Genomic DNA, 14,064 nt, shown 5'->3' on the forward strand with positions numbered 1-14,064 from the left:
GACGAGGAAAACCAAATCGAACAAAACCAAACCCAAATGTCTTCAAAGTTTCAAAGCACAATGCACTGAAAACAGCTACCAGCCAGATTCCTCCTCAATGCCTTTAGAGATCCAAAAGCAAGCCAGCAAACAAAACAAACGCCTAGACCAAAGCTCTTTCAAAGCCAACATTCAAACCAGATACTAAATCCAAATGCTTCAAAAACAGACAGAAATGGTGTCTACTGAAGTAGGATCCTTCTTAGCAAGCTCATAATAAACCCAATGTGCTATATCGGAACCAAAGACGATGGGGAGCCCCAGACAGAAGAAACAACACCCAATGGCCCGGACTCAGTGCCTCCAAGCAGGCATCTGGCAGCCAGACTTGATTCCTCCATTCAAAACGGATCTTTCTTGGAGCCCCAGGTTGTGGTGCCATGATGGTCTACGTAAAAGACGCAGCTCTCATCTTCAAGAGAATAAGATAATTTATTCTGAAGCCATTCTGAGTGGCTGTGGTGCAAGAATACAGAATCAGGTTACCTCGATCCTGTGTTCCAACTCAGAAGCACTTCCAGGAAAGTGTTCTAGTCTTCCAGATCTAAGAACACCGTAAAGGAAGGCAACTTTACATCCACTGATGGGCACGGCAGAGGCAGGTACAAGATGGAGCTGTTCTGTAGGCCCAAGATGCTGCCTCATGATAATCTCAGATCAAGGGTTGATGGAAGCTAGTCGTCCGCTGAGTTAGATGCTTCTGAAAAGTTTTTATTCATTACTTCAGAGTTTGGCAAGGGGGAGCTGTTCCAGAAGTTAAACCAAGTTCAACATAAAGTCCTTAACCTCTGACCTTAGAGAATTCCAGTCTGTCCATAGCAGCCTGTCCTTCAGTCCCTTCAGGCACAGACCTCCTACAGGAGTCTGCTTCACAGCCAGACACAGCTGCTTGTCACGAATTTTTGTTCACAATGAAAAGCCACACAAGGATTGAAAAGTGAGTGAGCTCACACAGGAAGCAAACACACAGTGTGTGTGTGTGTGACGGTTTTTCTTTTGTGTAATGTGTATGTGCTGTCATGTGCATGTACAGTGTATATGTGTTTTGATGCTCATATGCATGACAGCCTCAGGGGTCACCCCTCCGGTGCTGGACCCTGCTCTGATCCATTTCGGCTTCTCATTCTGTTTCAAAGATAGGTTAGTTGCTGGACTAGCTGGCCAACCAGATCCAGGGATCTGCGGTCTCTGCCTCCTTAGTGTGGGGGTTAAAGCCTATGCCATGGGTCCTGGGCTCTGACTCACGCTCCTAAGGCAAGCAGTTCGCTGGCTGACCTAACCCACTCCTCAGCCTGCAGGACGCCTTCTAGATTACTTTTATTCTTTCACTTTTAAACCTATTGAAATCTTTGCAACCATGGGAGAGGCTAGGAGGCAGCTACTAATTTTATATTTACCTTTTATCTGTTGAAAGCTTTCCAACCAGGGCGAAAGGCTTGGATCCTGCTCAGCTCTGACGTGTCTGCCAGCATGCCGGAGGCCCCGGGCTTGGGTTTCTAGAACAAAGAGGGGCAGGAAGAAATTCTCAGCTTTACCAACGTAATACATGAGCTGAAACTGAATGAGTAAGCCTCACTGTGTGTCTTTCACACTGACTATCAAGTCAGCGTGGTAAGATACACGTCGACATGTGGGTGTGCAAACCTCACCGGCTGTGTGGACATGCATAGTCTATGCTGTCATCCCACACAATGAAGAAAAGTGCAAGCTCACTTTCTTGCTCAAGGGAGCTTGCAATATCTGGAACCATCCATGACCCTTCCTCTCTCAGGAACCCTGAATATTACTCAAGGCCTCTGATATGATCTCCCTGTGGACCAGTGATTTCTGGGCTGGAGGAGGGATGATCACCCCTGAACAGAAAGCCAGGCCTTTCATAGTTCATTGCACAAGGCTTCTCTCCCAACAGGGATGTTCATTTCCTCTTAGTTATTTTGGTTTTTGTAAACAGACACCAGAACATCAAGATCAAACTCATGGCCATAGAGTTCCAAGTGATAGTCTGAAAATGTATACTCCGATCCAGAGATATTTTTCCTTCACACCTTAATAACAGCTAGCATTGCAAAGGTTTTAAAGAATGGATTCCAAGTGGATATCCTTGACTAACCATCTCATCTTGGAGTTTAATTATTCAATATTCCTAAAGGTCTGTTTCTTAGGCCGGAGGGTAAGGTACATAATGCTAAAATAAGAGTTTTGGAAAAGCGTAAAATTATGACTCATGCATAGAGGATTGAGCTTCTATTAAACACATGTACGATTATTTGTATGATAAGGGGTTCCAGACAGATGTGGAATGAAGGCACTATTAAAGAATAAACAGGGACAAAAACCAGTGTGTCCACGGTGTAGAGAATGTAGCTTAAATCCCTCATAAATAGGACAGCATTTACATGTCTGTCAGGCCCTACAACCCAAAAGCAGTTGCAAACAGAATGAATAGGGTCAAGGTGCAGTGCTATGATCTTCCTGGGAAACAGTCACCACCCTTGAATGAGCCTGATAAGGATCCACCATGCCCAATACAGACCAGGAGGAAGGAAACTCACACGGGGTTTGGGGAAACGTGGAGGGGGATGGGGGTGGAGAATTACAGTCCCAGTTGGCCTGCTCGCCATTGCTAACTACTTCACAAAGTCACTTCCTCAGATTCCCTAAAGTAATTCCTCTAACTGAGGACTTCAACTTCCTTCTGAACTTCGTAGGCCTATGCATGCTACAACGGAATACAAGCAGGCAGGCACACAGCACACCTATACACATGCGGACACACACATATACATGTGGGCATGCAGGGGACACATATATGACCACATGTGTGCATGTACACAAACACACACACCACACACACCACACCACACACACACACACACATCTTGAAATAAATCCTTAATAAGCAGGGAAAATGAAGTATTTTTTTAACTACATCATTTCACAGTAAATCCAGGGATGGCACTGGAGAAGTAATTACAAACTTACACAAACTGATACCTCTTAGGAGGAAGAGAGAACCATCTCAAATCAAGCACCAGTGATCTCCCAGCAATAGTAACAACAGAGGAGAAGGGAAGAGAAAGGACATTGCCATGTTTGGAAAAGACCCCAACACAACTACAGGAGAACACAGAGAGAACACCTATGAAACCAAGAGCCTATTCCTTCAGAAAACATAGGTGACCTGCAGCCAGTTTGTCAGGGAAATACAGCAAAGGCAGACATTCTCAATACCAACACTATAGAGACCACAGCTCTACAAGTCATGGAGGAACGAGGAAGGCATTGTGTGAGCAACTTCACCTCACAGGACAAGCAACTAAGGGAGAAACCCAAAACTTTGAACAACACTCAAGAAAACTGAGAAGCATAAGGACTCTCCTCTAAAATGAACTGCTTCTTTCACTGAACCAAGGTGAGCAGAGAGTCACAGCTATTCAAAGAATAAGTGGGCGTGTGGTACCAGCCCCAAGCCATAAATGTACAGCACCATCTGTACTCCTAGGAGGCAGACTGTTCCAGCCGGAGGCCCAGATGCCTGCACACAGATGTAACATGTAGACCAGGACATGGGTACTGAACATGCAAAATCTCAACAAATGACTGTCTAAATGACCCCTGCCTGAGGTAAGCATCAGTTGACATGTCAACACAGATGTAGAAATTTCACAAGGTCCAACATCTGGATAAAGAGCTACAGGCATTCAATGGACAGAAACAGGCTTGTCTGCCTCAGGGACAAGGCCATGATGGGATACCCAACCCAAAGTCATAAGCCCTAAACATATGTGCAGGTGCACAACACCAGTGAGAGGTCAGTAGTCTGTGAATGTATGTTACTTGTGTGGTGTGTGTGTGTGTGTGTGTGTGTATGTGTGTGTGTGTGTGTGTGTGTGTGTGTGTGTGTGTGTGTGTGTAAAATGATAATTATAGAAGGAGAGATGATAAACCTGAGAAAGAATGGGGCAGCAGGAGGAATAGGGAGCAGTTGGGGCAGAAATGGTATAAACACGGTACTCATATGTGAAATTCTCATAATAATAAATATTAAAATGAAGACAGCCACACACAGATGCCCGCCTTCCTCACCTCACCATTGACTTGATATTACAGGATGACACAAGCAGAGGCAGGTGGACAAACTCCTTTGGAAAAGCCTGCATCACAGTGACACTGAAGTTGTCCTTGGGACACACCCTTGGCTTAATCCTCAGAATGGGTGGAGGAGTCTAATTGCACCCAGACTCCTGGAAACATCTTTGGGAGGTCCCATCCAGTAGGGATTTGATTAGTGGACACACTATGCATGGGAGAACCCCATACATAACTTATCAACTGAACTTGGGCAAACACGATTACCCACCAGAGTCCAGAAAACTCTTTCACACAGGTGAAACTTGATAAACACACTTTCCCCGCAGAAGAATGCTGAGAATCACGCCAAGAAATGTGTCCTGTCCACGGACTGTAGTTTGACTTTGATGAAGACTATTTGATTCTGCAGATCCCAGTGCTGAGGTCGCTCCCCACTCCCAATGCTTTTGGGTGATGTGAGCCATTAGCTACCCAAGGGGAACATATCTGGAACTCTCCTCAGAAGGCTGAGAGGACCTGCCCAGTCCGATGACAGCGCTAAGGGTGGCCAGCAGAGGGCGCAGGAACAGGAAGAAAAACTTCCAGGGGCAGCAGACATTTCACCAATAGGAATCCTAGGGCGCTGCATCTGGCCCTTCCCTCCTCTGTGCAGAAGTTGCCTCAATATCTTCTGGATTTGTTATGCCTAAGTCTCTTTTTTTCCCCATTTATTTGCACTTGATTTTGATCTTAGCAGTACTTTTTTAACTTTAGTGTATTTTTTAAATGTTTTATTTGTCATTTCTCTTCAGTGTTGGTGAATGTTCTTCAGATGGACTTTTCCAGTTTCTTTCTTTTAAGAAAATGTTTAATTACACGTGCTTTATTTTGTTTGCATGTGTGTGCACGTGCACGTGGGTCCCATGTTGAAATCTGAGGTCTACCTGCGAGAGTTTGTTTTTCTCCTTCCACCATGTGGGTCCCAGGAATCGAACTCAGCTCTTCAGACTTGGCAGCAAGCTCTTGCACCTGCTGAGCCTTCTCGTCGGCCCTCTTCTCTCTTTCACTTCCTGTGTTTCCTCCTCTCCCAGTCTTCTCCGTTCATTAGTATTGTGGATTTTACTAATTGGTTTAGAAACAAGACCACCCTCGTGTTTCTACTTCTTGTTTTCTGTACGTTTGTCCTTGAGCTGTTTTGCTCCTGGACACCCTTCCCTGGTTTCTTTTCCTTATACTCTTTCTAACCTCTAGCTCTTTCTCCATGGTACTCCTGTCCCTCCTTGTTTTCCCTTCTTTGTTTTTTCTCTTTTCTCTCCCTTCTCCCTCCTCCATGCCTCTTTTTCCTTTATTATCTTCACACTCACCCTAAATAGTTCTGAGTTCCTTTCTGCTTATGTGTATGTGGAAATACCACATTTGTGTGAGGGAGAGGGCAGACCAGAAGCGAGCACTGAGTTCTCTGGGTCTGGAGCTTCAGGCGGTTGTGTGCCTTCCAAAATGAGTGCTGGGAACCGAGCCCAGGTCCTCTGGACCACCAGGAAGTGCTCGGTGCTGAGCTTCCCTGCCTGTTCCACTGACTTTTAACCTCATGGCATATTTCAGGGCTGGTTTTCCAGTCTCAGGTAACAGCCACTAGCGCCATGTTAGCAGGCAGAGTTCACGCCTTGCTGTGTATCTGGTATGCTCGGCTGAAGTGGACGTCCAGAAGCAGAAGAAAGACTGTAGAGACGGAAGACTAGGTGACAAGGTCAGCGGAGCTTTGTCCCCCAACACCAGTGAGGAATAGTGATTAAAATACCACACCCTAGACCTCTCTGGAATGCAAGCAAAACCTCAAACCTCTCTATTCAAAAAGGAGCTGGGGTGGACACTGAAATCATACAGAATCTGGTCAGTGAAATTACACCGTAAGATTTCCCAAATCTAGATACATTTCCAAACAGAAGAGTCATCGAGAACCCAGTAGACACCATCAGAGAAGAATCTCTCGCTGGACGATGCAGTACTGCAGAGTTCCAGCCATGGGTTCTTCTGACCCAGGTCGACTGCAGGGGCTCTTCGCTGTCTATAAACCTTCGGGGTTGAAATGGCTGCATGTGTGTCAGACCGTAGAGTTGCAACTGCTTAACGGTCTCAGTGCACAGCAGCCTTCTGCACCCGAACAGCGTGTTCGCTTCTCACTAGGCCCCGTGGAAGGCAGTGAAGAGAAGAGGTTGACTCTCACAGCCACCAGTGTGCCCTCCCTCACCACCCACAGACTTGTATGTGTTCCAGCGTTCAGAAACCTGAAGATCGGTGTGGGGCATCGCTTGGATGTCCAGGTTTCTGGTGTGCTTGTTCTCGCAGTGGGACATGGACGCAGTCTCCTCACTGACATGCATGATGCTCACCTCACCAAGGATTACACGGTTCAAGGCCTCCTGGGCAAAGCTACAGACAACTTCTGTGAAGATGGGCAGTTGATAGAGAAGACCACAGAGTGGCTGGACCAGATCCTGGGTATGATCCAAGGCTCGCACCAAAAAGCCCTAGTGATGTACTCCAACCTGAACCTGAAGTCCCAGGATGCCTACGAGAGGGCTGTGTAAGGCATGATCCGGCCCATGAACGAGTCCCCAATGCTCATCGCTGGCAACCGATTCCTGCACTTTGCACCTCCCGACTTTTTTTGAGGGTGCAGTGTATGCATGACAGAGAGCAGCAGCTGAGGAGGCTGGTGCATGAAATCGGCCTGGAGCTGAAGACCACCCCTGTCCGGTGCACTCGGGATGGCTTCTTCAGGCAGGACAATGCCCTTCTGAGAACCCAGTGGGACCTGCACAACATCCAGGATGCTGTTCAGGCGGCAGCCCCCTGGGTAGCCAGAGAACTGAGAAAGAACTTGAGCCTAACGTCGGGCCAACAACAGCAGCTCCCCAGTGCCAGGCAGCCTTGGACTTCAAGGGCCCAAGCTCCACTTTGAAAGTGGGAGCCATGCAGGGTGGTAAGGCCAGGCAGGCGCTTGGACGTAGGGGCAAACAGGCTTTCACAAGGCAGAACTGGTCACCCTGCAGGGAGTGAGATCAAGGTGGGCCCTGAGCTGTCATCTCAGCAAAACAAAAGTACAGGAGGGAGCCTTCTTCCTGTCACATACAAACTAACCGCAGAGGTGAGTGGGTAAGCTATCATCCCAGCTAGTTGGGAGGCCCAGGTTAGAATCTCGACAGTTCAAGGCCAGTCTAGGGTGACTTAGTGAAACCTTGGCTCAAAAAGAAAAAAAGAATCCAGTCAGGCTTGATGTCTAAGCCCTCCAGAGAGAGAAAGAAACTAGGGAGTTTACGGCCAGCCTGGGCTACTTCCAGAGTTCAGCTTTTCACAGAGATGGGAAATGATACCTCGACTTTCCTTGTCCATCGTTGATTTATTTAGATTCACACGACTGATGATCTGAATCTGTTTTCACACGGGGAGAAAGTCTTTTCACTCTTTCAAGGTGGTGCCTCACGTCTGTGATCTCAGTACTACTCAGCTGAGGCAGGAGGACAGCTCAGAGTTTGAGGCCAGCCTGAACTAGTCTTCTGGAGTACTTTGTAGAGTGTGTCAGCATTTAATCCTGCCAGTCACGGTGTAAACCTGTAATTTGCCTGGGTGGTGGAAACAGGAGGATCAGGAGTTCAAGGTCATCTTGGGCTGCCTAAGGTTGAGGCTACACAAACCTTGTCTCTAAGACAATATAAAAAGCCCAGAATTATTTTTAAAAGGTTGTATTCTTAATGTGTGTGTTTGCACGTGTGTTGTACGTATGCACCCTGTGCATCATGGGGGCTAGAAAAGGATGTAAAAGCCCTATGGCTGGGCTTAAAAGGCAGTTGTGAGCCACCATGGAGATGCTGCGCATGGACACTGGTCCTCTGGAAGAGCAGCCTTAACCTCTGACCCATTTCTCCAGAGTTCAGTTGCCTGTGCTTTGATGCAGCAGCAGGGACCAGCACCCTGGCTGTGAGCAGTTACAGGCTGGTAAGAGTTTGTCTACAGTGTGAAAACTCACAGGAAAGCAGGATTTTGTTTTCTGCGTGGTGCTGGTGGAAGGAGTAGTTTTGAGAAGACACAACAGGTTTATAAAATACACAGTGTTTTCATTCTTTGAAAAAAAAGAAATGAAAAGAAAAGAATCTCTCCATGGCATACTACACAAGCACTAACTGTAGTTGAGACACTGCTGTGGAAGAAGCTTAAAAGGGTTCAAGGAGAAAGCAAAGTAATCTCCAGCAGGAGAGCATGGGAAAGAACAGACTTCCTGAGACACATAGCTGGAAGGATAAAGAACACATCATGTCCAGCACAGGAAGCTCCTGAAACTAATGAGGGGAAAGATAAAGATGAAGAGCAAACAATGATCCACCCCACAGACAAAAGTCTAGGAGCTGGGGAGCATCACTCAGCAACAGCCCTAATGTAACTGCGTCAGCTCATCTGTAAAGGATGCAGGCCGAATGATAGGTTAGAAAAATAAAACAGGCAAAACCCACAAGGCATAAGTATGCATTGACTCCAAGAAGCACACATCACCGGTAAAGACAGAGCAGGGAATCAAAGGATCCACCAGTAACTGGAGGCAGAGAACAGGGCGACATAGATATCTTTTCATCAAATAACCTAGACTTCAGCCCAAACGAGTCAGAGGAGATCAAGAGCATTACGTATTAATCAAGGAAGTTCTTCAAGATGAAATAATGATTGCACACGTATGTGTATGGAATGTTGAGTCTCTAAATCTAATGAAACAAAACTGGTGAGTACACAGGGACAGAGGGGTCCTGATACCATCACAGCAGATAAGGTTAATGTCCACCCTCACCTCTACCTAGGACATCTGAACTAAAAATCAACCAAGAGACCTCAGAGCACAGATCATGTGTGAGAATATGCCATCCAGAGACAGAAGCCCTACCCCTAGCAAGGAGGTGATGACCGGGGATAGCTGCTGAGGGAGAGGATTCGAGGATCTTTAGAGGTGTCGAGACACCTGTCCAGAGACAGACAGACAGGCAGACACACAAAGACACAGACACAGACACAGACACAGACACAGACACACACACACACACACACACACACACACACACACACACACACACACGGGGTTGGGGGGGGGAGGCAAGGAATGACCTCAAGCACAGAAGACACAGCAAGGCCTGTCTAGACTCTTCTCCCAGCATCCTGTGGGCTAACAAGGCAGCACCAAAATTCCCAAGATGCCATGCCATGGAGAGTCTGGTGTGACAAGACAGGCTTAGATTCTGTGTCTCCTTCATTGCATACCCTAAGGGTGTGTCAGAACCAGGTGACAAATGAATTTTTCTCTTCTCTCCAAAGGAGTCCTACCCACTAACCTATCCTGCAAATACACTCCCTGTGCAAGCCCTACCAGAAAGGCTAGGAAGTGGCTGCTGGCCGTCTCCCGAGGGAGGATTCTTCAACCATCATCCAAACTCTTTTTTCCACACACTCTCTATAATATATCCGTCAGTAAGTATGTATTAAATACAAACTGTGTGTCAGGCCCTGTCCTGCACACTGGTATTGCAAAGAGGAATGAGACTCAGGTCTCCTCAGGGATGTCAGAACTCAGGGTAGGAAGGAGAGAGATCCCTATTGGAGCAAAGCCCAGCCCTGCCATCTCCTGGACAGCAGCGGGATAGAAGAGCCAGGCCAAGCCTCACCCCAGCCCAAGAGCACACAGCACTCTGTGCTCCCAAAAGCTGCTCAGGGCTTTCCCAAACTGGAGCGGAAAGGAGAGAAACAAAAGAACAAAGGAAAAGAAAGCATGCTAAGAGAAGTTGGGGAAGGGAAGGATGGAGAGAACTGACGGTTCTTACACAGAGATCTTTAACTCCGTGTATACACTTCTCTTCCCTGTTTTAGAAATAGCATCTGGCTCCATTACCCATGGGGCTTTAAAATCTCAAGGGTTCTCTGTAAGACATCAGTGAGATGGAGGGGCACTTGCTTGACCTCCTGGGATTGAGCAAAGCTCTTAGAAGTATCCAAAGGGACACCCCACACTAGCAAAGATCGTTTCCTGCCCAAGGATCAAGCAATAAAGTTGTGTTAGAATCCTAATGTGAAATTCAACATGAATTTCAATTCCTTGTCATTTTCTGTCAGCTCCTCCAACAATTCAGGTTCAAAAGCATTAGTTTTTTTAAAACACCATAAAGAATATGTACACAGGGGGCTGGAGAGATGGCTCAGAGTTTAAGGGCAGTGACTGCTCTTCCAGAGGTCCTGAGTTCAATTCCCAGCAACCACATGGTGGCTCACAGCCATCTGTAGTGGGATCTGGTGCCCTCTTCTGGCCTGCAGGCATGCATGCATGTAGAACGCGGTAAACAAATCTTTAAAAAAAAAAAAAAAAGAATATGTACACAGGTACAATTTGAAAATATGGGAATACAATGAAAAACTTATGGAAACGCTGAAGAAGACCGTGTTGAATGGGCAAGCTGAATGCATGATTACCGTCAGACAGCTGTGCACCCTCCCACTAGCCTTCTCCTGCAGTCTTCCTGGCTGCTGGCTTCAAAACTCCCTGGGAAAAAGCCTGAGATGTCAATCTTATGACCTTGCCATTTTCCTGGCTGGTTTTTAACCACCATCACCGGCCTACATACTCAGAGATAACAGACCATCTGACACCTTTCTTTTCATGGTAAACTTTGATAAAAACAGCCGGAGTTCTGGGAAGGTGAGCCACTTCCAAGATATACATCAATTTGACAAGAGACCACACAACCAGTCTCCCGCCGAGCCACGCCCATGGGGGAGGGGCTTGGACTGGGCGTGCATGCTGGTTCCATTCCAAATCCTGGCCCCCTGGAAAACCGGACTAGAAAAGCTGTCCCGCTGCCTCCCAGCTGCAGAGTTTACCCCAGGTTCTTTGGTCTCCGACGGCCTTTCTACGCACACGCAGCCATGTCTTCCGACAGACCCGTGGCACTGGTGACTGGTGCTAACAAAGGAATCGGATTCGCGATCGTACGTGATCTCTGTCGTAAATTCTTGGGGGACGTGGTCCTCACGGCGCGGGACGAGTCACGGGGCCACGAGGCGGTGAAGCAGCTGCAGACCGAGGGCCTGAGCCCACGCTTCCACCAGCTGGACATCGACAACCCGCAGAGCATCCGCGCGCTGCGTGACTTTCTGCTTCAGGAGTACGGAGGACTGAACGTGCTGGTCAACAATGCGGGCATCGCCTTCAAAGGTAAGCCACAGGGTGTGGTGACTTGCCCAAAGCCTGGGACCAGAGTGGACTGTGCCTCTCTGGGGAGCATTACTAGGATCAGATGTACTATGATGTAGGACTCTGAAACAGATCCCCTTGGAGAAACGCTGCAGGGTAGCGGCTGCAGGCCTCCAGGAAAGCAGAGCCTTAATGGTCGCCATCATTTCCAGGTTCCCCTCAAGCGGTTGTTGAGTAATTGGGCTTAGCAATACTTAAGTGGAATTATATCTAGTAAATAAACAAGAGATTGAGGGGAGAGACAGGGGGGAAAGTGTTACATTATGATCCTGATACACAACCTTCACTCAGCCTCCCCCAGTGGTGGTGTGTTTCAAAAACAATAGAACATTGTCAGATACACAATGGGGCAGTGCTGCAACTAAACACAGAAGTACTTGGAAGTGGATTTCTAATGCTCTGGAACTGTCCGCCCAGCTAACTCTGTTCTCTTTCCCTCTGAAAGTTGTTGACCCCACCCCCTTCCACATTCAAGCAGAGGTGACAATGAAAACCAACTTTTTTGGTACCCAAGATGTCTGCAAGGAGCTACTCCCTATAATAAAACCCCAAGGTGAGTCTGGCCCAGCTCCTCTCCCTCTCTGCACCTGCTCTCTGCCACTTGGAGGTGTGGCTCTGCTCCTTGGGGTCTGATCTTTTGTAGCCATTGTCGCTATCTTTGCATACCCAGCTCTTCTTTAACCTTTCAGTATGATTCCAAGGTCCCTTGGTTCCACCTCCTCACCCCTGAGGGGGTTTTAGGATTCCAATTATCTCAATACACTTCACATACATACTGACATCACACTGCTCACAATAGCCTGTCCCCACAAGTCCCCAGGTTGGACCCAAGTGCCTCCCTCAGCTCAGTCTCACAGCAGGTCTCAGCTGTCAAGCTGCACTCCTGCAAACCCTGAGGGGGCCTCCTTTCTGCAGCAGCCTTTTTTCCTGGGCTTCTACACCTCTTACAGAACCCTTCCCCTCCTAAAAATCTTTTAGGAAATAGATCAGGTCTTTAGCTTGGTTCACAGGACTCTGTAATCTGACCTTCCTTCCTCTGGGCTCATGTTAGCGCCCCATCAACAAGCTTCACCTTTCTGCAAAACAAGCTATCACATGACTTTCGTCGTGAAGTGCTGTAACACCCCCAAATCTCTGGATAGCATATGAACCACTGCTCATTAAATACACACCAGTAAAGACAAGTGAGCTGCTTTGGAAATGTGAGTCTCTGGTACAGAGTTGACTAAGTGTAGCTCTCTCAAGACTCCTCTCTCCAGAATGCCCTCTGGACCAGACCTCATGGTCATCTGGCTTCGCTACCCACCCAAACCTTGACGGCGAGACAGCAGATTCTGTGCTATTTGAGTCCTTTTCTGTGCATCCCTGTCTCAACTGAAATCTTGGGGATCTAATGTCTCACCGTTTGTAAAGTGTTGCTCTCGTGTCCACATCTCTACATGATGATGTGTTTTCAGGCAGAGTGGTGAATGTATCAAGCGGCATGAGTCGCAGGGCCCTGAAAAGCTGCAGCCCGGAGCTGCAGCAGAAGTTTCGAAGTGAGACCATCACTGAGGAAGAGCTGGTGGGGCTCATGAACAAGTTTATAGAGGATGCAAAGAAAGGAGTCCATGCGAAAGAAGGCTGGCCCAATAGTGCATATGGGGTCACCAAGATAGGGGTGACAGTCCTGTCCAGAATCTATGCCAGGAAACTCAATGAGGAGAGGAGAGAGGACAAGATCCTCCTGAATGCCTGCTGCCCTGGGTGGGTCAGAACCGACATGACAGGACCAGAAGCCACCAAAAGCCCAGAAGAAGGAGCAGAGACCCCCGTGTACTTGGCCCTTTTGCCTCCAGGTGCAGAGGGGCCTCACGGGCAGTTTGTTCAAGATAAAAAAGTTGAACCATGGTGAATCCAACTCTCACCCCCACCCCTTCTATCCTGACTTGGTGAAAGCCAAGGGACATTTATAATATACCATCACTTCTGGAAAAATAAACATAACTAAGTCTTTAAGCACACAACAGGTGTTTGCAAATGTTTTTTAAGTTGTCCTTTAATGTGTGCATATGAGTGTCTTTAGAGTATGTGTCTGGAAGGGTACCACACCCATAGAGTGCTCTTAGGCGCCAAGAGAGGCAGAGATTTCCAGGAACTGAAGTTAAAGATGGTCGTAAGCCTGGCGATGGGTGTTGGAAACGGAGCCCCGTCCTCTACAAGAGCAGCCAGTGCTCTTCCCTGCTGACCCATGCCTTCTGTCCTCATTTCTACAGATACCTTCCAGGCAAAACTGGGTTTACCCAGGCATTTAATTAGAGTAAAACTCAGGCCAGGGGAATGTACAGTGTGACTCCAGTCAGTTATCATCAAAGGAGCCAAGTCAGATTGACCTTGCAGTCTGTGCCAACAGCTCAGGGGTGTCCTTGATAGACACTGTGGGGAAAGCCTGAGTCATGACATTGGGAACACAAAACAAAGCTCTCAAAAGGGTAAGGGATCCTTTGTCCTGGGGGCATACAAGGGACCTCGGCCTGGGAAACATATTTAGGTGACCCCATTCCATGTTCCGACTTGGAAGCACTTTGATGAAGGTTTTAGAGTTTTATAGAACTAAGACATTCATAAATCAAGGCCACTTTGAAATGCATTGAGGGGCACAGCAGAGGCAGGTACAATGAGATGGACCTGTC

The 14,064-nt window shown here is 47.6% G+C and overlaps 1 protein-coding gene and 1 pseudogene across 1 annotated transcript; both read left to right on the forward strand.

The window, feature by feature from the left end:
• Positions 6,101-7,355, forward strand: Trub2-ps1 (TruB pseudouridine synthase family member 2, pseudogene 1; annotated as a pseudogene).
• Positions 10,972-13,395, forward strand: Cbr1l1 (carbonyl reductase 1 like 1). Its single transcript, NM_001409216.2, has 3 exons — positions 10,972-11,353; positions 11,838-11,945; positions 12,850-13,395. The coding sequence occupies exons 1-3, from the start codon at positions 11,065-11,067 to the stop codon at positions 13,284-13,286; spliced, it is 834 nt and encodes a 277-aa protein (NP_001396145.1). The 5' UTR covers positions 10,972-11,064; the 3' UTR covers positions 13,287-13,395.
• The last annotated feature ends 669 nt before the right edge of the window (positions 13,396-14,064 follow it).

This window comes from Rattus norvegicus, chromosome 11 (assembly GCF_036323735.1).
Source record: "Rattus norvegicus strain BN/NHsdMcwi chromosome 11, GRCr8, whole genome shotgun sequence".
Classification (NCBI taxonomy): Eukaryota; Metazoa; Chordata; class Mammalia; order Rodentia; family Muridae; genus Rattus; species Rattus norvegicus.